General features: G+C 43.3%; 1 protein-coding gene across 5 annotated transcripts; it reads right to left on the bottom strand.

Moving 5' to 3' along the window:
• Positions 1 to 134: 134 nt before the first annotated feature.
• PHTF1 (putative homeodomain transcription factor 1) lies at positions 135 to 25,884 on the bottom strand. Of its 5 annotated transcripts, none has more exons than XM_037884885.2 (19): positions 25,699 to 25,884; positions 24,825 to 24,900; positions 23,194 to 23,250; positions 21,896 to 21,965; positions 20,771 to 20,929; positions 18,721 to 18,892; positions 17,253 to 17,393; positions 16,261 to 16,420; positions 15,171 to 15,344; positions 15,009 to 15,086; positions 13,360 to 13,569; positions 9,141 to 9,269; positions 7,504 to 7,776; positions 6,601 to 6,732; positions 6,300 to 6,386; positions 5,539 to 5,694; positions 3,902 to 3,997; positions 3,143 to 3,268; positions 914 to 2,683 (listed from the first exon to the last, which is right to left on the bottom strand). In XM_037884885.2, the coding sequence occupies exons 2-19, from the start codon at positions 24,867 to 24,869 to the stop codon at positions 2,663 to 2,665; spliced, it is 2,286 nt and encodes a 761-aa protein (XP_037740813.1). In that variant the 5' UTR covers positions 24,870 to 24,900; positions 25,699 to 25,884; the 3' UTR covers positions 914 to 2,662. The 5 variants fall into 5 exon arrangements, with proteins under 5 accessions (XP_037740816.1, XP_037740813.1, XP_037740814.1 ...); XM_037884886.2 differs by having other exon boundaries at positions 25,490 to 25,866; XM_037884887.2 differs by lacking the exon at positions 20,771 to 20,929 and having other exon boundaries at positions 25,699 to 25,852.
• Between the last annotated feature and the right edge of the window lie 859 nt (positions 25,885 to 26,743).

The raw sequence follows: 26,743 nt of genomic DNA, 5'->3' as shown, positions 1-26,743 counted from the left end.
CTGACTTGCTCATTAAAAATATAATTGAACAGCTGCTAAGTTGATGAGCCTCCCAAAGCTTAAAAAAAAAATCAGTTTTGACTGGAAGCTAGAAACTTTTGAAATAGACAACTACTCAGCAGTAGGCTTAAATGAACAGTGCTTTAAAATCTGTTTATTTTACAACATCTGAACTGTCCTGCTTCACATTTTATGAGTCCATCAATTTGCTGTAGCATAAAGTGTACAAATCCTCAATATTGTAGAGTTTGACTGTGAAAGTATGAGTTAGCCTATGTAGATATTAATCCTGTATTCTTGGTTGATAAACCTGTGGGATCCTCTTAAGTTGTATGCACTTGTTTAACCATTGAGAATAGTACCAAATTCAGAAATTTAATACAAAGATGAATTAGCACCATTGAAATTGTTATCAGCAAGTACCCATCCATCCAAATGCTGTTTTCTAATTGTTAACATTGTGACCTGCTTTGGTGTCCTCTGTTTGTGAGTCTTTTCCAGAGAACTTGTACCTGTACTTACTGTATAAGGTGACTTAGCAATGTGGCCTTGGAATGCTAAGCAACATATGGATGTAAATGTTTATATATTGTACAGCACCTTTATATACACACTGAGGTTCTGACTAGAGAGACCTGTAAATTGCTCATTATTTTTTATATAGATATATTAAAAAGAAACTCCCATTCACAGCCTGTTCATTCTTGCACTTTTAAATGTTAGCTGTAGACTCATTTTACAATGATGTGGTCTGCATTAAAACTGTCTGTCTTAACTAAATATACAGCCCTAAACATCCATATTTTCCACTGATAAATTGCATTTGTCATCTGAAAGTTACCTTACCTCCCTTTTCAAGTGTAACATACTCAGCCACAGTCCTGCAAAATATAGTACCAGCTGTCTGATGGAGTTTGCTTCCATGGATTTATTTGTATTTTAAATGTCACTTTTTACATTTTTACTAATTTTCATTGTACAGAAAATAGCTTTGCATAAACAATTTACTACAAAAAATGACCTATGTCATCGTCCCTTTATGGTGTGAGATGGAACAGTGGATTTGAAGGAATCCTTTTCTCTCAGACAATTAGTCTTATGACTGACTTACTATTTATTGGAAACTAGCAAAGTCACCAGCTGCACTTACAGCATAACAATTTCTCCTAGGGAGGTGGCTTTAGATTCTTTCCTCATACCATTTGTAGACTGTTACCTCCCCTTAATATGAGATTTCACAATCAGTCCTTACCCCAGAGGGCTATTTACTTCTTTGTCCAAGGTTCTGTATCAGGAGTGTTACATAAAAGGCACCTGTCCTTTAAGAGGCTGTGCATTAGAACAGGGGAATCTTCTTCTGTTCCACTTCTACCACATCTGACTTCTACTTACCTGTGTTAGAAAGGTAAGGTACTATAGAAGTAGAAAGCACTAATATTTTCCAGAATGCTTTAACAGCCCTATTGACCTACCTTGTCAAAACTAACCAAATCATTACCTAAGATTTGAAGTGTTATATGTAAATTGTTACTCTATTCAGTTTTCTAGCTGCTACCAGTCTTGTGAAAAGTGTTTATATACTGATGGTGCTTTACAGATCTATGTTGTAGAGAACAAGTGTTACCATATTCCCTCTGAGAGAATGCTTTGCTTGTTCTATTAGGGCTTATCAGTCAAGAATAATGAGGAGTTTTAATTATATGAAAACTCTAGTCTCTCCTAGTGCGTGCAGCAGAGTGGCTTTAATGTTGCTATGCAACTGAAAGTTTAACGGCCAAGTGCCCTTGGAGGCAATATCTGTCTGGGTGGACTGACCTTTCATGAAAGGCTGCAGTTGCACACAATAAAGGTCCAAAGCAGACTTGGCCTCTCTAGCCTAAGGGCACTTAGACAAATGCATGTGTGTAGTGGCTTCAAGTAAACAAACATCTGAATATCAAATGGGGCACTGGAAGAAGACTGAAAGAGGAACAGGGATCTGCTCTAATATGTAAAGGCACAGATACAGCAGAATTTTAAACTCTACTCCCTAACCATCCAACACGTGGAATGTTGTTCTGGACAGTTACTAGGAAAGTGAGTCCTCAACACCCTATTTTAACAAATGAAGAGCTTATTTAGATCTTAAAGCAGTAATTGGGAGTCATAATACTGACTGACTGCAGTGAAATTAAGATCTCATGTTAACTGAGAGGAAATGGAGAAGCTGCCACATCAAGTTAGTTGTGTAACAGAGCCAACCTGCTGCAGTAACTTATCTATCCATATAGAAATAGGTTTTAACAGGGCCACAGACACAAGCTATTGTATACAGAATCCCATATAATTATTTTCCTCCTGTTTTGAGGCCCCTCCAAAACGTGTGGTTGCTACATACTTTAGCCCCCACTTAATAGGGAAATGCCCTTAGAACAGTGTCACTCTGTTGGACAAATCAAGTTTTGTTTACTTAGTGTGCAAGGCCTGGGCTGCCCTCACAAGTTAAACTAGTTTATTCTGTAGCCTCTGAAACTAAGCAATGTAAGAAAACATCTTTGATACATAAAGAAATGTGTAAGAAATATGCCAAAATTTAGAACCACCTCTCTCTCAAGCCAATGTCTTGCTTCTATCCAGTGTCCTGATGATTTGATAATCCTCACAGCCTTGAGGGCAGGCTAGTTCATGGTTTGATTTTCCATAACTGAAAACAGAGGTTAGGAATTGGTGTTTATGAGAGACTTCAAGTAAAAAAGCAAAACAAGAAATCTCTTGAATAAATTACAGCCATTGTAAAAAAGGGAACATGCAGCTGCTAGTCTTTGAAAGACTGAGTAAAATGCATATTACATAATGGTTTAGGCATGCTAGTAAACTAACAATTGAGGCAGCCAAAAACTTGTAGTTTTAGGACTGTCAAGCACACAAGCAGGTTTTTGGGGTGTAGTAATCTGAATTTATTCAGTCACCCTTCCTGCTGTCCTAACACATGAGTGGGTTTGCCCCAAAACACAGATAAGAGGGGGAACACAGGTGAAGCAATTGTGCTAATGACAGTAAGTTAGTGGCAAAACCAGAATTAGACCCAGGTCTTCCATAAGTCAGTTGGGTACCAGTCTCCTAGAACATGCTCCTTGCCATCTCAAATGGCAGCTGCACTTACTCTGATATTGAATCCAAGAAGATCACTTATAACACCTGAGATGGCAGACAGGATCACAACTCGTGTGATGTTGTAGATTAAAGGGTTCATAGTCAGGCCATAGAGTCTAAATGGTGTGTCTAACTCCTGTAATGAGAAAATGGAAGTTAGACCTGGACCCAGTTGTTACCAACATTTTCAATTACTCTGATAGCCTGCTATACCTCAGACAGACTTCTGCCAACCACACACTGCAAAATCCATTGGGTATATTAGATAGGCATCTCTGCCTCCTCAGGGCTGAAGAATTTCACTGACCCTATCGTAGAGGTTGAGAATCTTCCTTATGGCAACACTTAGTAGGCTGGTTAACAGGTTAGAATTTTAACTCTGGGGAGCCTCCTGTAGGTGTCACACACCAGGCTCCTTCCCATCCTGTCTAGTAATAAATGACTGGAATCCTAAAATTCTGCTGAGGGAGAATGAGCAAACAAGACAGTACAACTGATATGACAAGTCAGTTCTCCACCTTCCTATTCTTATGCACATTACTACTGGTAACACCCAGCACCTCAGTCATAGATAACCCCATTGTGCGAGGCACTGTACAAAGATAGTGTCCTTTACCCCAGAGAGCTTACAGGCTAAGACAGACAGATGAGAATACAAGGAAGAAATGAGATGACATTGGTCAGCATGACAGGCACTGACTGATCTCAGCACACTAGTGACCTAACTGTCTTTTTTGGTAGGCAACAAGAGTTAAGGATAGGAACTCACCTTCAGTAGCTTTGTAGACAGTTTTAAAACATTGTTCACTAGAGAGAGCTGTTCTTTCTTGTTTGGCTTCTTTTCCATCTTTAGGTATAAGTTGATCTGTGACAGAAACAGGTATTTGAGCAGATTTTACATCCAATCACTTCACCCAAGTCACAGCTGTTTACAGCACAGGGACCAGTCAGTTGTGAAGACCTATGCAAAAGTCACTACCCTGCCCATGGAATGGTGCTTACTTGCAGTTTAAGTGCAGCAGTAATAGATTAACAAACATCCAATTTTCCCCAGAGTGATAGGGTTCTTCTCACCCCCAGCCATCAACCAAAAATGAACAACATTTGGGCCTGGATAACTGGCTTTTTTCTTTTAAGCCTGCTGTAGGAGGAGCTGCTCTATTATGAATAAAAAAATCAAAAGGGGTCTTAAAAAAAGCACTAAGCTGAAATGAGGGAGGAGTTATTTGAACCACAAAGATCACTCTCATACTAGAAAACAGTACTTGTGGCACCTGAGAGACTAAAATTTGAGCATAAGCTTTTGTGAGCTACAGCTCACTTCATCGGATGCATTAGTGGAAAATACAGTGGGGAGATTTATATACAGAGAACATGAAACAATGGGTGTTACCATACACACTGTAACCAGAGTGATCAGTTAAGGTGATTACCAGCGGGAGGGGGGAACCTTTTGTAGTGATAATCAAGGTGGGCCATTTCCAGCAGTTGACAAGAACATCTGAGGAACAGTGGGGGTGGAGGGGGGAATAAACATGGGGAAATAGTTTTCCTTTGTGTAATGACCCATCCACTCCCAGTCTCTATTCAAGGCCAGTCCTTGCTTACAGACAGCCCCCCAACCTGAAGCAAATACCAGCAACCACACACCACACACCAGAACCACTAACCCAGGAACCCCATCCTTGCAACAAAGCCCGTTGCCAACTGTGTCGACATCTATTCAGGGGACACCATCATAGGGCCTAATCACATCAGCCACACTATCAGAAGCTCGTTCACCTACACATCTACCAATGTGATATATGCCCTCATGTGTCAGCAATTCCCCTCTGCCATGTACATTGGTCAAACTGGACAGTCGCTACGTAAAAGAATAAATGGACACAAATCGGAAGTCAAGAATTATAACATTCAAAAACCAATTGGAGAACACTTCAATCTCTTTGGTCACTCGATTAGACCTAAAAGTTGCAATTCTTCAACAAAAAAACTTCAAAAACAGACTCCAACAAGAGACTGCTGAATTGGAATTAATTTGGAAACTGTATACAATTAACTTAGGCTTGAATAGAGACTGCTGGAAATGGCCCACCTTGATCATCCTACAAAAGGTCCCCCCCCGCTCTCCTGCTGGTAATTGCTCACCTTAAGTGATCACTCATCACAGTGTGTACAGTAACACCCATTGTTTCATGTTCTCTATGTATATAAGTCTCCCCACTATATTTTCCACTGAATGCATCCGATGAAGTGAGCTGTAGCTGTAGCTTTATGCTCAAATAAATTGGTTAGTCTTTAAGGTGCCACACGTACTCCTGTTCTTTTTGCGAATACAGACTAACAGCTGCTACTCTGATACTAGAAAACAGTAAGCCCATGGAGGGTGACCTGCAGCTGAGATACCTGTTCAGTGAGCAGGATTGAAATATTACTATATTTTTTGTTGGTTTCAGAGCCCAATGATGCCAGGCGCAGTAGAAAAAGGAGGAGGGCTGTTTCCCAGATGAGGAACTCCCAGTTGTAAGCTGCATTCAGGAATGTTTTATGCCCTTTTAAAACCTGTATTAAACAAAACAATGAAATTGGCAAATAAACTGAAATGTTCCTATTCACCTACCATGAACACTTCTATTCAACACATAGAAGCAGCTATGGCCTGTGTGACCACCATAACATCTATCAGCCAAAGCAATTCGCCACCCACAAATACATGAATAAAGGTAGGACAGTAATTAAAGTGAAGTAAGACCAGTTTATATCAGCCTGATTAATATATTAATAATCATTCTCTTTATCCCTGCTATCTGATAGCTAGATACTCTGAAGAGTGCTGCCCAATGTAAATGCATTTTGATTATTAAAGGAAGTGATTGGATGAGTCTTTCCCTCAGCACACGACACTGGATCCCAACATTACTACACTCAATGCAAAGCCAAAATTGAGAAGGGCAGTTAACTAGCGAAAGCATAAGCATTCATCTGCAGCACAATGAAACCGTTCTGCAAACTGTTGCTAACAACTATACTTAACTACAAAAGGAAAAAAGCCTCTCTGAAATCTACTTAAGGACTAAAATCCACCTTCAAAGCAGTTACCAGTTATACTTGACAGGAATTTTTCCACTGGCTTTTTATTGCCTACAAAACATAAATGGGAGTCTCACCTGTGCACAGCATATGAAAGCAATTGATAGAGCCAATAAAAAGACTGAAGAGACAACTACATCCACAGATCGTTGGGGTCCTCTCCGCTGTGGAAACAAACGTTTAATCAGATCTGGGAAACCTTTTGAATTTCAGTAAAATATAGCAATCGTTTTTCGCTACCCAGGAAAAAGTTGTAATATCCTGAACTCCAGCTTCTGCAGCTGGAACCACCTGCAACCTTCTACCAACTTTGTTTACACCATTTGCTCTAGTCTGTTAACATTTAAACATACTTGCACTCGTTGGATCATGACTTGCCTTTAGATAGGAGCGCAGTGATAACCAAATTTTAATATTCTCCACCTTCTTGAGTCTGAAGTGGGGGATTTCATACTTCCTGGCTTTCCGGGCAGATGTTATATGACTAAAAAGTTTGGCAAACAAAAACCGCTGCAAAGAAAAGTGTGTCAGTAAAGAAAATCCACATTGTTATAGTCTAATGTTAGCTTCCATATGGTGCTTAATATAATATGTACATTAGTTGCTAAACAAGTTATTTGTGCTTGCCAGTGGTAGGAATAACATTCCTGTATAAGAGGAAACCATGACAGCTTTAATAAATGAGAGATACTAAAGGATACCACTCATCCCAGTATACCATACCTATATTAACAGTAGCAAACTGGCAAAACTGTAACCACATTCCCCTGTGGAAGGATGTGATAGATACAAATACACATCCTTATGACCTGGGCTCATCAGAGGATTTGTCTTCAGGCCAATCAAGTCCAGCCAGGCAGCTGTAGTCTTCACCAGGAAATAATGAATGTGACCCCAAGTGGGACACTTATTTCTCATTCTAAGAGAAGTCTCATAACTAGGCTTCACAGTACAGGTAGGGCTAATACCCTTTCCTAGATTGCTCCAATTTGCCTCAGACTTTTAAGATAGCAAGTACTTAAAGGTTAATTTCCTTTCAGCAGTACAGAGAAAAAAAGCAAGCTTTAAAGACTAATTAATGGTGGACGTTAGTCATTGTATCTCAGGGGAAGAGACCTGCCACAGCACCTCAGGTATAAAGATATCCCAGCATTCCCCAGTGTCTTACTGCTCCCAAACACGTCTCAGCAGCGGCTTTAAGAGGGGAAGCAATGACAGCAGCTTGAATGTTGCAATAGAAATGTATATGTTCATGAAAGGTAACAGCACATTTAGACAAACCTGTTTGTACGTTCTCTCAGCAACACACATCATAAAGAAAAACATCCAAGTCAGGCAGAGACGCTCAAGGAAGTTAATCACAGCCAAGACAATGACAGGGGTGATGGTAGGAGCCCCACAAAAGATATTCAGAAGTTCCTTCACTGAAATGGATTGCAGCTGTTCAAGATTCTTTGTATGGAAGAGCCGGTAGAGGAAAGGAAGACATGCTAACCCAATGGTGACAACGTTTCCCAGCATCTGATAGCCTACTCCCTGCTGATAGGCATTAACCTGGAGAATAGGCAAATATCATTAGCACTATACAAGCTACAACTAATTTTTAAAATTACTGTAAGTACAATGTTAAACACCAATAGGGAAAATCCTCGAATTCTAAAACTCGATTAGGCAACCTGTATGTTTAAGTACATACGTAACCTCCTGCTTCACTAGACATGTTTAAAGAAACAGTATTTGAAGTGGCTGTAAGATAAAGTTCAGCCATTATACACTTCATCTCTCTACTCACTAAACTCAGTACACAGCAAATGAGCAAGATTAAACCAGAAAACATACTAGAAAGAAGCTACAATGAAAGAAAGTGAAAATCCAAAAGTGTGGCATAAAACGATTCCATATTATGACATCACTTCCTCCCCCTTAGAATGACCTGTACACCCCCCCTTCTCCATAGCCATCTCACCTACCTTGAGTAAGAATCTCACTTCTGAGAAAGGGAGAAGACTGACCAAAATACAGCAGCAGCCATGAGCCACTAATTTTAATTGCACTCAAAAGCTTCCAGCTCCCTGTCGCTCAGAGCAGGGAATGATGTCAACATGACATAAGCATCTACTGATGAAAGGTACTATGTAAGAGCTAGGTATTATTTTACTGTTATTCTTAGACCAGGAGTCATACCCTCTGCTTCAAATTCATGTATTTTCTTAAATCCCTCTGCAACTACTAGTTAAGAGTATTTAGGGCCATCTTTAAAAAAGGTACTTGGACTTGTACAGTTTGCAGATACATCACAATTTAGGGCATTTCTACACTATGTTATGTAAAGCAAATTATGTAAGCCTATGCACTACAGCATTCCTCCTGCTGCTGTAACTTGCCCGCTACGCCGACCTAGTAAATCCACCTCAGCGAGCTGCTTTAGGCATAGGCTGACGTAGTTCGGGGAATGCACTGTCTGTATAGACATTTACTTGCATCCACCTTTTGTCTGTCAAGGTGTCTGACAGCCAAATCCATGAAATTGACAATGTCAGTTTCACTGCTGGTAGGGTTCCTGTATTGAAATTGAGCAGGGGGAGTTCCAGTTGTGAGATCCAGCTGTCAGCATGAGAGCCTGGAGTGTGGTCTCCCTGCAGAGCTCCCACCCGGGCTCTCAGCTCCCCACTCTGCAGGGAGCTTGCTTCATGGGGAGTGCAGAGCTGAGAGCCTGGGTGGCAGCTGGGAGCTCTGCCTGGAGCTTAGGTCAGTGCAAGTGATCCTGGTGAGGAGACACCACTGACAGGAGGGTAGTGTGGACAGGAAAACTAGTAATTTATTGCTGGGGCTGTAAATCAATCTAACATAGTAGACTTAACTTTGTAGTGTAAATATGCCCTTAGAATGGGGGGAGGGGGAGAGGAATCAATCCTTACTCTGCTCATGATAATCCCGCTGATCTCCAGCACAGACATGTCCACCTTCTTGCACTCACTTCCTTCCCAGATCAGGGCACTTACTTTTGCAGATGCAGGGCTCGTATTCTGAAGCCAGAACAAATGGTTCTGGAGAAGAAAATACAACACTGATACAACATACTGAAAACATTTCTCAACTATCTACAGGAAATGGTTTCAAAATAGGCAGCATTTTTACTGAAAATGTTTGAATACAGTTTTAAATTTCAACATTTAAACTATAAGCTATTCAAGGAAAAACTGTCTGCATGAATATTCAACAGCATCTAGCACAAGGCCCTGATCCGGATTGTGGCTCTGAACATAAGAGCGGCCATACTGGATCATACCAAAGGTCCATCTAGCCCAGTATCCTGTCTGCCGACAGTGGCCAATGCTAGGTGCTTTAGAGGGAATGAACAGAACAGGTAATCAAATGATCCATTCCTTGTTGCCTAGCCCCAGCTTCTGGTAAACAGGCTAGGGATACCATCCCTGCCCATCCTGGCTAATAGCCAGTGATGGACCTATCTGAGAATTTATCTAGTTCTTTTTTGAACCCCGTTACAGTCTTGTCCTTCACAACATCCTCTGGCAAAGAGTTCCACAGGTTGACTGTAGGTTGTGTAAAGAAATACTTCCTTTTGTTTTAAGCCTGCTGCCTATTAATTTCATTTGGTGACCCCTAGTTCTTATGTTATGAGGAGTAAACATCACTTTACTCCATGCCAGTCATGATTTTATAGACCTATCATATCCCCCCTTAGTAGTCTCTTTTCCAAGATGAGAAGTCCCAGTCTTATTAATCTCTCCTCATAGGAATGCTGTTCCATGCCCCTAATCATTTTTTGCCCTTTTCCAATTCCAATATCTTTTCTGAGATAGGGTGACCAGATTTGCATGCAGTATTCAAGATGTGGGCATACCATGGATTTATATAGAGGCAATATGGTATTTTCTGTCTTATCAATCCCTTTCTTAATGATTCCTAACGTTGTTTGCTTTTTTGACTGCCGCTGCACATTGAGTGGATATTTTCAGAAAACTATCCACAATGACTCCAAGATCTTTCTTGAGTGGCAATAGCAAATTTAGACCCCATCATTTTATATGTATAGTTGGGATATTTTCTAATGTGCATTACTTTGCATTTATCAACAGAATTTTTCTGCCATTTTGTTACCCAGTCACCCAGTTTTGTGAGATCCTTTTAACTCTTCAGTCTGCTTTGGACTTAACTATCTTGTAGTTTTGTTTTATCTGTAATACCCCCTTTTTCCATATCATTTATGAATGTTCAATTCTGGTCCCCATACACACCCCTGGGGGACACCACTATTTACCTCTTTCCATTCTGAGAACGGACCCTTTATTCCCACCCCTTGGTTTCCTATCTTTTAACCAGTCAGGGATCCATGAGAGGACCTTCCCTCTTACCTCATGGCAGCTTACTTCACTTAAGAGCCTTTGGTGAGGGACCTTGTCAAAGGCTTTCTGAAAGTCAAAGTACACTATCCTGTCCACATTCTTGTTGATCCCCTCAAAGAATTCTAGTAAATTGGTGAGGCATGATTTCCCTTTACAAATATCATATTGACGCTTTCCCCCAACAAATCAAATTAATCTGTGTGTATTGTCTGAGAATTCTGTTCTTTATGACAGTTTCAAACAATTTGCCTGGTAATAAGGTTAGGCTTACTGCCTGTAATTGCCAGGATCACCTCTGGAGCCAATTTTTAAAAACTGCCATTATATTAGCTATTCTCTAGTCATCTGGTACAGAAGCAGATTTAAATGATATGTTAGAGTAATTCTGCAATTTCATATTGAGTTCCTTCAGAACTCTTGGGTGAATACCATCTGGTCCTGGTGACTTATTACTGTTAAATTTATCAATTTGTTCCAAAACCTTCTCTAATGACACCACAATCTGGGACAGTTCTTCAGATTTGTCATCTAAAAAGAGTGGCTCACATTTGGGAATCTCCCTCACATCCTCAGCCATGAAGACTGATGCAAAAGAACATATTTAATTTTTCTCCAACAGCCTTATAGCAGTGGTCACCAACCGGTCAATCGTGATTGACTGGTCGATGCTGGAGGATCTCCCAGTTGATCGCGATCTCCAGCTGTGCAGCGAGGCTGCTGCTAAGACTGGCTTCCTGCCTGCCCCAGCCCCATACCGCCCCTAGAAGTGGCTGGAGCAGCCCTGCAGCACGCTGCTCCTGCCTGTAAGCACCACCCCCGCAGCTCCCATTGGCCAGGAATAGGGGGCTGTGGGGGCAGCATGCAGAGCCACATGCTGCCCACCCATCCCTCCCCGGGGCCACAGGGGCGCATTGGCACTTTCCAGGAGTAGAGTTAGGGCCGAGGTAGGCAGGGAGCCTGCCTTAGTGGCAGCCACACTGCGACACTGACTGGGAGCTGCTGGAGGTAAGTGCTGCCCAGTGGCAGGCTGCAACCCAACTCCGCTGCCCCCTACTGGAGCCAGCACCCTGTACCCCCTCCTTCACCCCAACACTCTGCCAAGCCCAGAGCCCCCTTCTGCACCCAAACTCCCTCCCAGAGCTTGCACCCCAATGCTAAGCCCAGAGCCCCCTCCCACACTGCAAACCCCTCAGCCCCAGCCCAGAGCCCACACCCCCTACCGAACCCCTATCCCAGCCTGGTGAAAGTGAGCAAAGGTGAGGGAGAGCAAGTGACAGAGGGGGATGGAATGAGTGGGGCAGGGCTTTGGGAAAGGGTCAGGGTAGATCCTGGGTTGCCCTTAAATTCAAAAAGTGATCTTGGGCATAAAAGGTTATAGACCACTGCCTTATAGTCTGCTTACTTCTTTAACATCTCAACCAGTGGGGCCGCTGGATGATTTAGCAAGCTTCCTGCGTCTGAGGTACTTAGATTTTTTGTTGTTACTTTTTTAGTCTCTGGCTAGCTGTTCTTCAAATTCTTTTTTGATGTTCCTAATTATATTTTTACACTTCACTTGCTAGAGTTTATGCTCCCTTCTATTTTCCTAAGTAAGATTTAACTTCCATTTTTTAAAGGATGCCTTTTTGCCTCAATTTTTTACTTTATTTTTTAGCCATGGGGGCACTTTTTTGGTCCTCTTATGTTTTTTATTTTGGGGTACACATTTAAATTGAGCCTCTATTATGGTGTCTTTAAAAAGTTTCCATGCAGCTTGCAGGGATTTCACTTTTGGCACTGTATCTTTTAATTTGTTTAACTTCATTTTTCTGTAGTTCCCCTTCCTGAAACTAAATGCTACCGTGGTGTCCCCTCCCCAGAATGTTAAATTTATAGTCACATTTATAGTTAAATTTATACCAAGCGGTTCAGCTATATTCACCTTTTGGAACACATCCTGTGCTCCACTTAGGACTAAATCAAGAATTGCCTCTCCTCTTGTAGGTTCCAGGACTAGCTGCTTGAAGAAGCCGTCATTTAAGGTGTCAAGAAACTTTATCTCTGCATCCCATCCTGAGGTAACATGTACCCAGTCAATATGGGGGTACCTGAAAGCCCTCATTATTACTATTTTTGTGGCCTCTATCTCCCTCAGCATTTCATAGTCACTCTGGCTGCTATTACTACTAATAAAGGGATATTACAGGCACTGAAGACTGAAATGCTAGATCCAAAGAGTGATAAGCCATGATTAGTGCATATGCACTCCCCTGAACTAGGAGAATATAAATAGTATCTTCCCACTTAAGTTTTAGAGGCTATGTTGATGCTTTCATAGCAAGCATTGCTGGGATCCTGAATTTCCACACTATTTCCATCGGGATACTTTTGCTACATAGAATCAGCGTTCAAATCTATATGCCAGAGCATTCCTGCATCCTGTCCAACGCAACCATCATTTATTTTTACGTTCATATTTAACTAAGACAGCCAACCAGAGTCTAGGTACTGATGGTAACTTTTTATAAATCCTAAGCAAGATAATTATCTATGCTCATCATTGAATTTTACAGAAATGTCCATCTGCTAAACTGTGTCCAGCCTCAGAGGAAACAGACACTAGGCCATGGCTTTTTTATTCCTTTTGACCTGGCAAAGGAAACTTCTAGCAAGGTGTTTGCACAAGTTACAACTACAGAATTTACCTCCTGTGTTATTTTAGAGGGTATAAGCTACATCAAAAGAAAAATATTTCATAGGCTCCTCTTTTATTGCAAGTGGTTGAACAGACCTGTTGGAAAACATCCTCTTTCAGGTCCCGTTTACTTCCTTTTACATTCCCTTCCTCGCTGTCACTGGTGTAGGAAGAACGGCACTCAGGCCCATGAAGCAGATCATCCCAGAGCATGTCCTCTGTCTCAGAGTCATGGCGGCTGCTTTCAGAATCTCTCCGAGACACACTGCAGCTCTGGGACCCACCGCTAAAACAAGATCTTGATTCCTTTAAAGGAAAAGGAGAAGTTACTTTTGTAAACTTCCATACAGAGCCTTCAACAACAAAAATCAGCTTTTAATCTTCAAGTAATATGTTCACAAACATGGCCAAGCCAACCTCAAGCCACGCTGACAAGCTAGAACAGAAAGGGCATTTCTACACAGGGATGCTTTTGCAACATGAACTTACAGCAACAAACTATTAATGTTTTCCCACCTTCAGAATAACATACTAATTTCATGAAAACTCTGAAGGCCAGGAAAATGGAACCAGAATTTAGAACACATTTTAGTCCTCATTGTGGGACAGAGTTTAGTGAGAATTTATACAGCTGGAGAGGAGACTTATTTCTTGATTTCTATGAAAAATAAAATTTTTAGAATGATGCCTGATGTTTACTCCAGTACAATGTTATCCTCCCAAGAGCCAAGTCTCTAATGAATAGTGATTAGAGGCCTCTGAGCATGCTGCTGCTGCCAGTAGAATTTCATAAATTGAATGAAAAGTCCAAAATTCAAAGCACTGAAAAGGTACAAAAATTGGTTTTTAAAATGGTGTCAGTTACAAAGCTCGTAAAAAAAAAATCAACTCTTACCTGGAGGACACAACCTTCACCTAAATTCTTCCCTGCTTTACAACCTGGAAATACTATAATCCCAAATACACAGTTGAGGGCCATGGAGTCTGCCTGGTGGTAATTCTGAATGGTTATTGGCCAGTTGTCTAAAACACATTTAGCCTGTCTCCCTTGGTACTGCAGCAATCACTATGCCTTTCAGACTATGCAGCCAGTAGACAATGGGGTCAAATGAAAGCACTCCACATTGGAAACGAATCTCTCACACTTTTTGTGCTGTAGTCTATTATGATCCACAAGCAGGGAGTATTGTGTCATATAGGAATGCTCACAATTTAGTGTTTTGCAGATCTGACCATAAGACAGGGTTGTATAAAAGTATCAACAGGGGAATGACCAGTGGAAAACCAAGACAGCATTGAGTGTGACAGCCCACGATTCCTAGAAGACTGCTTAAAGCTCTGGAATGAAGACTGATTGACGCTTCGCTCCTCTGGAACTGTGAACAATAAGAGTTAAGTCTGTCTGTGGAACACAGAACTTTCTCAGAAGCTGGTCCAAGACTGAAACTAACTCCGCAAGGAGCTAAGGACCATCACAAACCTCGCCACTTTCTGTCCCAAGTGCAACACATAGCAACAGGTATATTTAACAAAACAAACTATCAAAATAAGACATCATTGCACACACTTATCCCTCTGGGCAGAGGGAGAGAGAACAAGTGATGTGTAGTCACATGCTCAATGCACTACTGGAAGTCATTCAGATACTACAGTGATGAGCACCATATAAAAACCTGAATAGAACAGCTGTACCACTCTGCCCACCTTAAATGGTGCAAAGGTCTCTGGTATTTTAGAACCCCTACCTGACTAAAGGCTGTTGAGTCTAGTTCAGATTCTACCACACTATCGGACTCTCTGGTACCTTTAATGGCTTGATTGACCTGTCATAAATAAAAAAGGAAAAGTTAGTTGACAGCCAGTAACAGTAAACTTTGTGGAATCTTAAGGTAATCCACCAGAGCTACCTGTGAAACCGACTGGTTTGAAGTAGTAAGAGGTTTCCTATTCTTGTCTTCATAGCTATTGTCACTGGAGGCCCCTTCTACACTTCTGCGTAACAAAATCCTCTGTGCCATAGCTTCAGCATCCTCCTCACTTGACAGCTCATCAGAAATGCCACCCGTATGTGTGCAGCCATCCTGGAAGAAAAGCAACCATCTAAACAAACTAGAAGATGGGCTAATAAAACTAAGCAGATCTGCATCAAGCAGGAGTATCTGGCCAGTATTACCATTGCAATGTTGTGGTTACCAACAGTGTGAATTCTAGTCTAACACCATAGCCAGTGAGAGAGAAATTACATCTACAAGTACAAGCAGAATGAGGAGTCAAAGAATCACACAAGTTCTGCAACTGATGGGCCAGCCCTGTCTCATTGCAGCAGTTGAAAGAGGGGGAGAAACATCCAACCTCTCCAGCAACTAAAACAGAAAAGGAGATAATTCAATTCCTGGACTCCTCCCCCTTCATTTCCATAGCCTGATGCCTCAAAGGCCAGCAACATCCACAAGTCTGTGTGTAACCCTGGGCATAGGACGTGACTGTTGTCATGGAAGCTGTGCCCCCATCAACCAAGTCTATTCCCTCCCTGAATGCCTCCTTCATGTATTAGAGACTTTGGGAGCAATGCTGTTTGCTTCACATGTTCTTGTCTAAGTGACTCACCAATCCCAAAGCCCTTCACTTTAGTGCTTACACAGATAAAACAAGACTTTGGTTTTTAAAGTCACATACAAAAATTCCATCAGGTGAATCTGAATCATCTCCCAACAGAAGGGCAATGCACTGACTTGTTTGCAGGGCAGATGTTTTACATGGTAGAATTTTGAATTCTATTCGCTTTTAAATCAGCAATGGATTTCCATCAGACCATCCAAATAAACAAGCATTTTCAGTATAAAGAGGCCTCCTTTATTCTTCCCACAGGTTTCCATATTTACCATATTTGCATTTTATTGTAAGTTAAAATGGAGTTTATATTTACATCTGACATTAAGGTGCCAGCACCAAGTCAGTCATGACTGAAGAATCAATGCAGAAAGGACTCAATCTTACCCGATGACTCTTCTCCCCATCTGAAAGTCTCTCTCTCTCTTTGAAATGCAGCAGCCTATATTCGGATCTGGAAAGTCTGTGCTTAATGCCACTATACACAGAGCTCACACCACTTTCTGTTTCAGTCCCTTTATCAGCTACCAATTTCACCCTCCTTAACCTGGGGAATCAAAACGCAACAGAACGGTCTGACTTCAGAGCAAAGCTCTTGAAAGGATGTCAATTTACTCTGTCACTTGCCTGCCTGGTGCAGCATTAAGCAATAGCTGAGAGGCTACAGAATTCTGAATTTCAGGCACTTCACAGCCCTGTCTCAGAGGGAACAAACCTACTCCATTGTCGAATGCCAGCTCCCAAGTTTCCTACAGATTCTAAATCCAGGGGAAAGGCAGGATTCAGGAGTAATTAAGTAAAAAAAAGTAGTTAAAGGAGAAACTAGGTACCTTTTTAAATAGTAACAAAAGGTGGCAGCTTAGATCAGAGGTTAACAATCAGAAGAGTAAGTTTCCAGCTAAAAAACAAAAACTCAGCTGGTAGTGGGGATAGGAGGGATGAACCCAAATAGTGCATCTTCCTTTTCCCTGGTTTTCATTATGTCTTAAAAAATTATCTGATCAGGTTAAACAAAGGGTAAATTGACTTAACTGAGCAAGGCAAGGTAACTAAATATGGGACCTAAGGGGAAGTGGAGTACATATGCTTAGGAGGGTCACTCACACCAGCTAGAGAGAGCCTCTAACACTGCACAATTGTGTTTCTAAAATAGCCTACCAAAAATGATCCCATATCCAGAATAAGGACAAATATACGGACTCCTAAGACGACAGACTTTCTCCAGTGGCAGTGCTAACTGGATTTCATTTAAGAATAGCTGTAACTTGTGCAGCTTTGGAATGTATGACTTAATAAGCATTCTGTTTGTTTTCTGAATGTTCAACTGTTTGTACACTACTATTACAAACACGCACAGCCTCCTGGTGCAGCATACACACCTCCTGCGGAAGAGCATGCCAAACAAACTGTTGATAATGGATGTAGGTTCCAAATGGTTCTCTCCTTTATTGGCTTTGTCAGAGGAAGACCAGCTGCCAGCATCTCTGCTCCCATCACTACCCATAGGTTTGCGTAATTTTCTATTTAAAAAACAGAGTGTGGAGACCATTTAATTTGCAACAAAGCATCTTTATACCCTAAAAAACACGTACCAAATCCATACACCACTCTAGCTGCTCTGTCAAATGAGTCATGCAGATACTGGGGTCAATCTCCCTCAATATGCACAGGTAATTTTTACTAGCATCAGCAGGAATTATGCTTATGTCCCCAGGGGGAGAATACACACTAGTACCACAAAGGATTTAAGTGGAAAATTATACAAGATAAACATATGGAAAAACAGTCTCTGTGGAAATGTCATAAGGGTAGTAGTTACAGCCTCTCTCTCAGCAAGAAGGCTGCACTGAGACTGACATTGGGCCATTTTAAATTAAATAAAAAGAGCTGCAATGTCTCCCATGCAACAAAATAAGGGCAAGAAACATCCCATCCTTTGCCCCCTCTGAAGGTGTGTGAGAAACCTCTCCCTTAATGCAAGTGTAAAACACTGGTCAAGCTCCCAAGGCCATAAGCGTGATGTCATTTGTGGAGCGCACACCACTGGCCACAGAAAGAAACTGGACCATCTAGGTTCCATTAGAAGAACAGTCCAACTGCAAAGTATAGAATAAAGGGGATGTAACATGGCCGGACTTCCTGAGAGAGTGACAGCACTTACGAAAGCTGTGAAAGGGGAAAAGGTGGGCTATCCACAATCAAGCATATGGTACATATCATATTCCTGCATTTTACAGTCACATAAGATATTTACTTAAAACAGCAGCAAACAAGACCTTTATCCAGTAAGGTAGTGGTTCCCAAACTGGGGTTCGTGAACCCCTGCGGGTTCACAAAGTGTTAGGGGGTTCTTGGGAAAAAATTCCCGAATGGCAGACAAAGCTGTCCCTAGGGACCCCAGGTAGCACGGGGCCAGTAGCCTGGAGCCCCTGGACTTTCAAGAGCTAAGCAGATCAAAGCAAGCATATCTATCACACTGAGGAGATTTAAACTTCAAGACTCCTTATAACAAATGGAAAGGGAGGTCAATTTTTTTTTTGCTGTTTTTAAAATGGAATAGGCAGCAAGTATTGTTTTTAAAATTATTATGAAGAACAAGTTTAAGCTTCGTTGTAACATGCGTTGTTTGCCTGGACTGCTCAAGACCTGAATGCTTGTGTAGGAGGAACGTGTAAAGGAGAAAATCCCAGGAAATATTCATTTTTAGAAGGGGGTTCGCGAGACTTGACATTTTAGTGAAAGGGGTTCACTGGTTGTTAAAAGTTTGGGAACCACTGCAGTAAGATAATGTACCATATTACTCCAATTCCTACAAATGCACACAATTAGTGCTCTGTTTCATCTCACCTCCTCCTCCTGCTGCTGCTGCCGCCGCCTCCATTGGTTCCTGGGGGTTTGTTGATCTGGGTGGACACGATCTGACAGTGAACAGTTCCCATCAGTAGCATAAGGCACATTGGTCCAATGATTTCACTTGCACTTGCAACAGGTATCACGAAATACAACATGACTGCTATAACTGAAAAGGAAAAATTGGATCAAATGCAAAAGCTACACTGGGAATTCCCTACCTAAGGGTGAAAGGGGCATGTCTCAGTTTTTATTATTGTCCCAATGATTAATTTTGTTCACTTTAAAAGCTTTTGCAGATACTAACTCCACCCTCATCTTGTTATGTGGCCCTTGTACTACTTCTCTGAAATTCCTTCTCTTTTTGCAATGTGATTTGTAAGTATATTAAAACAGAAAACAGAACCACAAAAAGGATCAAAAGCGTGTGTCAAAAATTACTTTCCTCTGCCAGAATGTGGTCTATAAAAGCCATTTACAATCTTCAGAAGATACAGTTCCAGCTCACTTCAAGAAATGACTATTACAGAAGCTGGACTGATACAAAGGGGAGTTGGACATCAGGATATACGGTACCTTCACTAACTAGGTTCTTTGGCAAAGAAGGGTGGGGTAGGCAATTTATCCACAGAACAGATCTAGCATGTGCGGTGACAAAGCAGGTTTCCCCCACCCTGTGGCCTCATTTCTAGCCTGGAAGATCATCTCAAAAGGAGGCAAGGGGAGACCAATCCCAGCATGAAGGACCAGATGTCAAATATTCCTGGAACTGCATGGAAAAAATCCACAGGGACCAGGACAACAGTAAAAGGCTGCTTAAATTCAGAGATTTTAAGGCCAAAAGGGACCATTATGATCATCTAATCTCCTGGGTGTAACAGGCCAGAGATTTCACCCAGTGATTCCTGCATCAAACCCACACCTTCTGGTTGAGCTAGAACAGGGCTTCTCACACTGGGGGTTGGGACAGGGGGGTCACGAGGTTATTACATGGGGAGGTCACAAGCTGTCAGCCTCCACCCCAAATCCTCCTTTGCCTCCAGAATTTATAATGGTGTTAAATATATTTTAAAGTGCTTTTAATTTATAAGGGTGGGGTCACTCAGGCTTGCTATCTGAAAGGGGTCACCAATACTAAAGTATGAGAACCACTAAGCTAGAACGTATCTTTTAGTACAAACTACAGTTGCCTGAACTATGGTGCCCTCAGCAGCTTCAACAGAATGTATTGGAAATGCTAATCCCTTCTTACCTAGATGCCTATACAATGCTGCCCTTCCCTTCCCTCCCCCACCCCACACACAAGAGAACTTCCTCATCTGTAAAATGGGGCTAAATTCATTAACGCATGTGAACCGAAGCACAGACTGAAGAGGTCTTCCAGGGGGTACATCAACTCATCTAGATATTTGCCTAGTTTTACAACAGACTACATAAAAAGCACTACGTAAATGACTACAAACTAAAATTTCAAACAGATTACTTGTTTATCCTGCTGTATGTACCATACACAGAAAAGTACAGAATTTATATTCCAATTGATTTATTTTATAAGTAATCGTAAAAGTGAGCAATTTTTCAGTAATAGTGTGCTGTAACATTTATGTATGTCTGATTTTGTAAGTAGTTTAAGTGAGGTGAAACTTGGGGTACACAAGACAAATCAGCCTCCCGCAAGGGGTACAGTAGTCTGGAAAGGTGGAGAGCCACTGGATTAAATGACTTGTCCAAGTTACACAGGAAGTACTGGACAGGAATTTAACCCAGATCTCTCTCAATTATATGAGCCCTGGTAAACTGCTTCAATCACAAGACCATCCTTCCTTTTGCTGAATCAATGTAAGTCATTTAAGCACCCTTATGGTAGATTAGAAGGTGGAACCCAAGAAGCATGCTGCATGGAAAGCTGTGCAGTGTCTGCAGATAATGCTCAAACACTTCAGAGTTGCCTCCTTACCATTGCAAATGGCATTAGTGAACAAGAAGAATATCATGTTTTTTATAACCACAAATAAAAGATTATGGCACAGCACCCTCCAATGCTTACCTTGCATGAGGTAAAGCACCAGAAGCCACATAAAAATACGCTGGGATGTAACCTGTATCCACCAACGGCTGAATAATGGAAAAAATACAACCCGCACAATCCCCTTTCTAGTTAGTGACGTCCACGGGATTTCAGGCTTGGCTTTGGCAAATGTGGAGCCTTGAAAATACACAATGTATAGGTACTTCAAATGGGAGTTATAGCTAATGCTTTACTTGTAACTAAGGCTAAGGTTTTGTAACAGAGGTCATGGAAATCACAGAATCCATGACTTCTAGAGACCTCCGTGACATTTTTCCTTCAGCCCTGAGGCAGCAGGGATGGAGCTGTCAGCCAGCAGAGGCTCTCCTGCAACTCCCAGCTGCTATTGTGGGAGGACCCCACAGCTCCCAGCCACCAAGTGCAGACCCCACAGCTCCAAGTTGCTGCCAGCTGCAGGGGAAACCCTGCACTCTCAGCCATCACTGGAGCCCCAGCAGCAGTGGGTGCTGGACCCACTTCCCTCCCCATTTTGTCCCCAAAAATCAGGGACAGGTCACAGGCTTCCATGAATTTTTGGTTACTGCCCATGACTTTCACTAAGTATAACTGACAAAATCTTAGCCTTACCTATAAACTTCTTCCCTAGTCAAGGCCAAACTCCCTCTAAAATGCAGTATAATTTGAAAAGGGAAAGAACTGAAACTTCAGCCACTCACCAGTTCCTTCAATTCAAAATCATATGAGCCCCTTCTCCTCCTCTTAGCCCACTTGCCCATTCCCAACTACCTATTTTACGTAAGCTGTCATCCACAACGCAAACCCACAATGACCACCTTCACCACCCCCAGACATTCTCTACAACCTCAGCCCTTAGCTGATCATGCTGTGGTTCCAGCAAGCCTCCAGTCCCTCTGCCAGGTGTCACACTCTGGGCCTTCTGGGTCCCCTAATGCTAACTTCTAGCACTGCTGACCCATGATCTAAATAGCTCCCCTTTCAGAAACCAAACAGTAGTATTAAATTATGTCAGACCTAGGTAAAAGGTAAGACATTCCTCCTCCCATCATTGCATAAAGCAGAAGTATATGTCACATTTAACCTGGGGGCATTTGATACAATCTCTATTATTCAAAGGATACCTACCTCTGATTAAGTCAACATCTATCAGGTCAGGCTGTATGTGGCCCTTTTTTTTGGGTTTGTTTTTGAAGCCCTGCAAATTTAAAAACAAAGGATTACTAGTTTTTGTTGTGAATACGAAAGACTGTCTGCATTTCCTTCACTCTGATCTCTCCAGAAACCATGATGATCTCCAGTGCTAACATCAGGAACCTCATTCAGTACTTCTAGTGCTCTTCTGGAGACAAGTTTATTAGTCAAAGATCCTATTTATATTTGTTTATTTTAGCTCTCACTTAATATTTATTTTGAAACAAGAGCTGTGCCCTGCAGGAACCACAGTTAGAGCCACTACTTCCATTTACTGGGGGTAAACAGGAAAGAGGCCAGTGCACCTGTGATTGGTCAGCTGACTCCCAGTTAATCTTAAAAGAGGACACCTGAGCCCTAGAAAGGAGATAGGACAAGCCAGATACAGGAAGCATGGGTAAGAGCTGCCTGAGACTCAGAGACCAGAGCAGTAAGGAAGAGCTGGCAGAAGTTGCTTGAGGGAGCTTCAGGAGACCCAGTGGAGAGACCTGAGCTCAGATGGGAGCTGTAACAGGATTACTGGTAAGGAATTACCAAAGCTGGAAACCCCTAACAAATGGAAAGCTTGGGCAGTGACCTCTTGGAAAAAGGGAAAGATCCAAATTCACAAGCAGGAGGGTTGTTGCAGGAGGGCAGATTGGCAATGACATCACTTATTAAAGGGTATAAAAAATAAACTAAGTGTTCATTGCTAATACCTGCCTGACCAAGTTGGAGCTGACCAATATGGGTCTAAACAGCCGTGGGTTTAGCCAGTTTGTAAGTATCTTGATCAAATGCTTATAAATGTTTTGTTACTGTTTGGATGTAACAAATTGCTTATTTATTAGGCATATTTAGAGAAACAGGATACATTCCATTCAGCTTTTGGATTTAATAAAGGAATTTGTTAAATTAAAGCTGTGGTAGTAGCCTGCATAAACACCAACAGTTACCACTAGTCATTGAGTAATATCTGAAAATAGACTGTCAGTTCTTCAGGGCAGGGACTAGGTCTTTTTATTTGTTCTATAAAATACCTAGCACTTTTGGTAGTGTATAATATAACATTCAGATTGATTTTTCTCTTAGACAAACTACTGTACACTAAATATACCTATGGCACGCAATGCCTTTCATTGTGTGGTCTTCTGGGATTTGCATGAAGCAGAACTGGTGCAGCCACATCACAGGGAGCCAATAAATGGCATGGGACAAAGAGCAAATTAAAAGACAACTTAAATGAAAATTACCTTCATCTCAGTCTGCTCTATAGACTTTTCCCATATCTGTTGGTCATAGGCTCCAATCTGGAAAAAAATTCACATCACAACCCTTTAATTTACAACAAACCAAAACAGGGTGGATAAAATTTGATTTAACAACCTGTTTTTAAATTTAATACAGGTAAAGTTGAAATGACAACCTATGTTAAGACCTAAAATTACCAGCCTATTAAAGTGACAAATATAAAAATATTTAGTACATATTTCCTTCCAAATTTTTTAAAAAGTCAAACTACTGAACTGCTGAAAATCACTGGCTAACCGGTCCAAGTGCTAAACCAGCTTTTGACAGCAGCAGGCTCTTCTGCAGGCAGATAGATTTTCTTCATTTCAGTTTTAGTTCAGTTTAATGACTTGACTAATTCATTCAAAATTAAGAAACCAACTGGAAATTGAAAAAGCAGGAAAGCTTGTTTTCCTAGGTGTGGGAGAATGAGATACACTAGTTATAAAATCCTGAACTACAATCAGTTCAAATACTTTAACTCAGCTAGTTATAAATTCAAAATCTATTTTGATCAAAAATCAGTACCCAGCAAATTAGTTTTAACTAAAAACAATTTAAATGTTTTGTGCATGAACAATTTCTGATCAAATAGAGCTTGTCACTAATCACAATTAAAAATAGATCTGGTAAACAAGTAAAAGAAGTAAACTATATAACAGCTTAAATGAACATGTATAGATGTAGCCTAGCCTCCTGGCTTGCAAAGAGAAGCACCAAATGTAACATATGTAATTTTATTTCTATTTAATATAATGGTTATATTTAGTTGCAAGTCAACATTGTAATGCTTACAAATTAGAATTTACCTTTCTTTAGGAAAGGTAAAGAATTACAAAACAATTAAAATAAATTACTGAAAAATCAAGATTTCCTTCTTGAATTAAATGACAAAAATAATTCACTAGTTTAAATCAAAATTTCAATCAACCCTGCCCAAAAAACCTCAAAAAAAAAGATGAGACCATTATACATTAAAGCAGGGGTTTCCAAACTGGGGGTTGGGACCCCTCAGGGAGTCACGAGGTTATTACATGGGTAGGTCACAAGCTGTCAGCCTCCACCCCAAACCCTGCTTTGCCTCCAGCATTTATAATGGTGTTAAATATATTAGTGTTTTTAATTTGTAAGGGGGGTCACATTCAGAGGCTTGCTATGTGAAAGTGGGAACCAGTACAAAAGTTTGAGAACCACTGCATTGATGTATGTATTTTGTAGCTCAAATATCACTTTAAAATAACTGAAAACAAAATGTCATTGTGCACAGTGTAAAATTTAAAAAACAATGCTGCAAACGCAGTATTTTTTTTCAAGATATCTGGGAGCTGGAAACATTAAACAAAACAAGCATGCCTTGTGCTATTATAAACACAAACATTAAGAGTCACAACCACCACAGGGAGACAGGTGTCCCACATCCCCCGTTTACGGATTGAGACAATGAAACAAAGGGAGGGCCAGTGATTTGGCCAAGCTCCCTCTCCTAGCAAAGCTGGTGCAGAGACGGACGCTCTCGCTCAGCACTAGGAAGAGCAAAGGGGGGGTTGCAAACGGCAGGGCTGCCAGAGGGGCCGCTCTTCGCCCTACGACTGACCTTCTTTTGGTACCAGGCGATGGCATCTCTGCCACGTGCGGCCATGTGGCTCCCCGGCCCGCGCCCAGCGAGTGACCTAGAAGGGAACAAGGCAGCGCGCTGCCCTCACGCACGCCGGGCCCCGACGCGCGGAGAGGAACTGGCCGGGCGGGCCGGGACGCGGCTGCACCCGGCGCCGGAGCCATCCCCGAGGCGGGCAAAGCCCAGCTCCGAAACCGCCCGAGGCCGCGCCCACCGGCCTCCCGCCCCGCGGCACAGAACCGTGTGCCCGAGGGGTGGGAATGACCTTTGCCCCTCGCCCCACTCCCTTCCCCCCGCCACAGCCCCCTCACGCCCCGCCCCCTCCAGCCCCTCGCCCTCCCACTCCCCGCCCCCTCACGCCCCGCCCTCGCCCTCCCACACCCCGCCCGCTCCCCCGCCACAGCCCCCTCACCCAACCCCCCGCCACAGCCCCTCGCCAACCGCTCGCCCCCCCAACCCCCCGCCGCCGCCCCCCCGCGCCTCCTCCCCGGCCAACCGCTCGCCCCCCCCAGCCCCCGCCCTCCCATCTCTTCCCAGCCCCGCCTCTCCAGTCTAGCCCCCCTCGCGGCCCCCCTCACCCCCAGCCCAGCTCCGGCCTCGCCCCACGCGCAGCCCGGCGCCCTCCCGCTGCGGCCGAACGTTACCATGGAGACGGCAGCCTGCGGAGCGAGGCGAGGGACAGCGCGCGAGCCCGGATTGGGAAAACGGCTCTCGACTGGCTCTGCCTGGCTCCCCCACGGCCCGCAGCGGCCGTCGAGCCGAGTCACCGAACGCGCGCGGCCGCAGGCAGCGCCAGCCGAACGCCGACCCAGGCTGTCTCCCCAGAGCGCCGCCGGCGCCTGGCCCAACTCACCTTCGTGGCGGGCGGGGCGGCCGCAGCCCCCAGCACCATCGCCCCAGGGCCGCAGTGCCTCAGCCCCGCCCACCGCGAGGGGCCGGCGGCCGTTATTCCTTCAGGCCGGGCGGGGCCTCGAGCGGGCCCCCGCGCCGCTACTTATGTCCCGGCCGGCGCTGCGCGCCCCGCCCCCGAGCACGTGCCCGGCGTGCGGGCAGCGCCCCACCCCCCGCTGGGCCCGTCACCTGGGCGCGCGCACGCGCCGGGGTGCTGAGAACAGCTGACAAGTGAGAGGCGGGACCGCGCCCCCCCCCCGCCGGCTCCTGCTCGGCCACCCCGTGGGCCTTGGCCACGTCCCTGCTTCTCCGCAGGCCGCAAGCCGTGTTGCGAGTGTGCGACACCGTGCCCCAGGGCTCGAGTGAGGACGCGCCCTCAAACCCGGGGGAGGCGGCGTGTACTCCAGCCACCGGAGTGCACGCTGCCGGAATCGGGATCGGAGGCGGGTTAGGGGTGTGTGGGGCCCTGGGCCAGAGCAAGCGGGGGCCCCTCCGCACCCCGTAAGCCTGCAGGCCCACCCCCGCGCCCATCCGGTGCTCCGGCACCCCCCACAGCGGGAGCACCCGGCAAGGGTCCCCCCGATTGCATGGGCCCCATGGGCCCAGTGATTAATCCGTCACGGGAGAGGATTTTCCCAGAGGGCGAGCCCTGGTTCGGAGCCAGGGCCGCAGGCACATGGCCACAGAGGCAGGTACAGCGCAGTCCTCAAGAGTAGCAAACAGAAAAGCATGTCTCAGCTATAAGCTTTTTACTTCTGATTTCCTCCAGAGCTTTTGTTTTATGTTGTGTAAGGCACTGAATTGAACAGGAAGATGAGTCTTAATGGTAGCAAAAATTGTACTGAAATGGTAAGCAACTTATACCACACTACTACTATAAAAAGTGATTAAAGATCCGATATAAATTGGGCACAGGTAGGTGTTGTATAAGCTGGACCTTGCATATACATTAGATCAGTAATTAAAACAAAAGGATCATATAGCAAAGCTGCCAAAGAAAGGAGACC

Source organism: Chelonia mydas, chromosome 21, assembly GCF_015237465.2.
Source record: "Chelonia mydas isolate rCheMyd1 chromosome 21, rCheMyd1.pri.v2, whole genome shotgun sequence".
NCBI classification, from domain to species: domain Eukaryota; kingdom Metazoa; phylum Chordata; order Testudines; family Cheloniidae; genus Chelonia; species Chelonia mydas.
Note: the sequence above shows the minus strand (reverse complement) of the source record. Positions and strands in the feature narration are given on the sequence as shown.

What these genes read in the sequence shown, in the direction of transcription:
- PHTF1 (XM_037884885.2), bottom strand. Translation starts at nt 24,869, where the DNA reads ATGGCCGCACGTGGCAGAGATGCCATCGCCTGGTACCAAAAGAAG. An exon ending in GGTGCTTTACCTCATGCAAG is followed by an intron (nt 18,893 to 20,770) that starts GTAAGCATTGGA and finishes TTTCCTTTTCAG; the next exon opens with TTATAGCAGTCATGTTGTAT. An exon ending in AAGAGGATGTTTTCCAACAG is followed by an intron (nt 9,270 to 13,359) that starts GTCTGTTCAACC and finishes TTTCTTCTCCAG; the next exon opens with AACCATTTGTTCTGGCTTCA.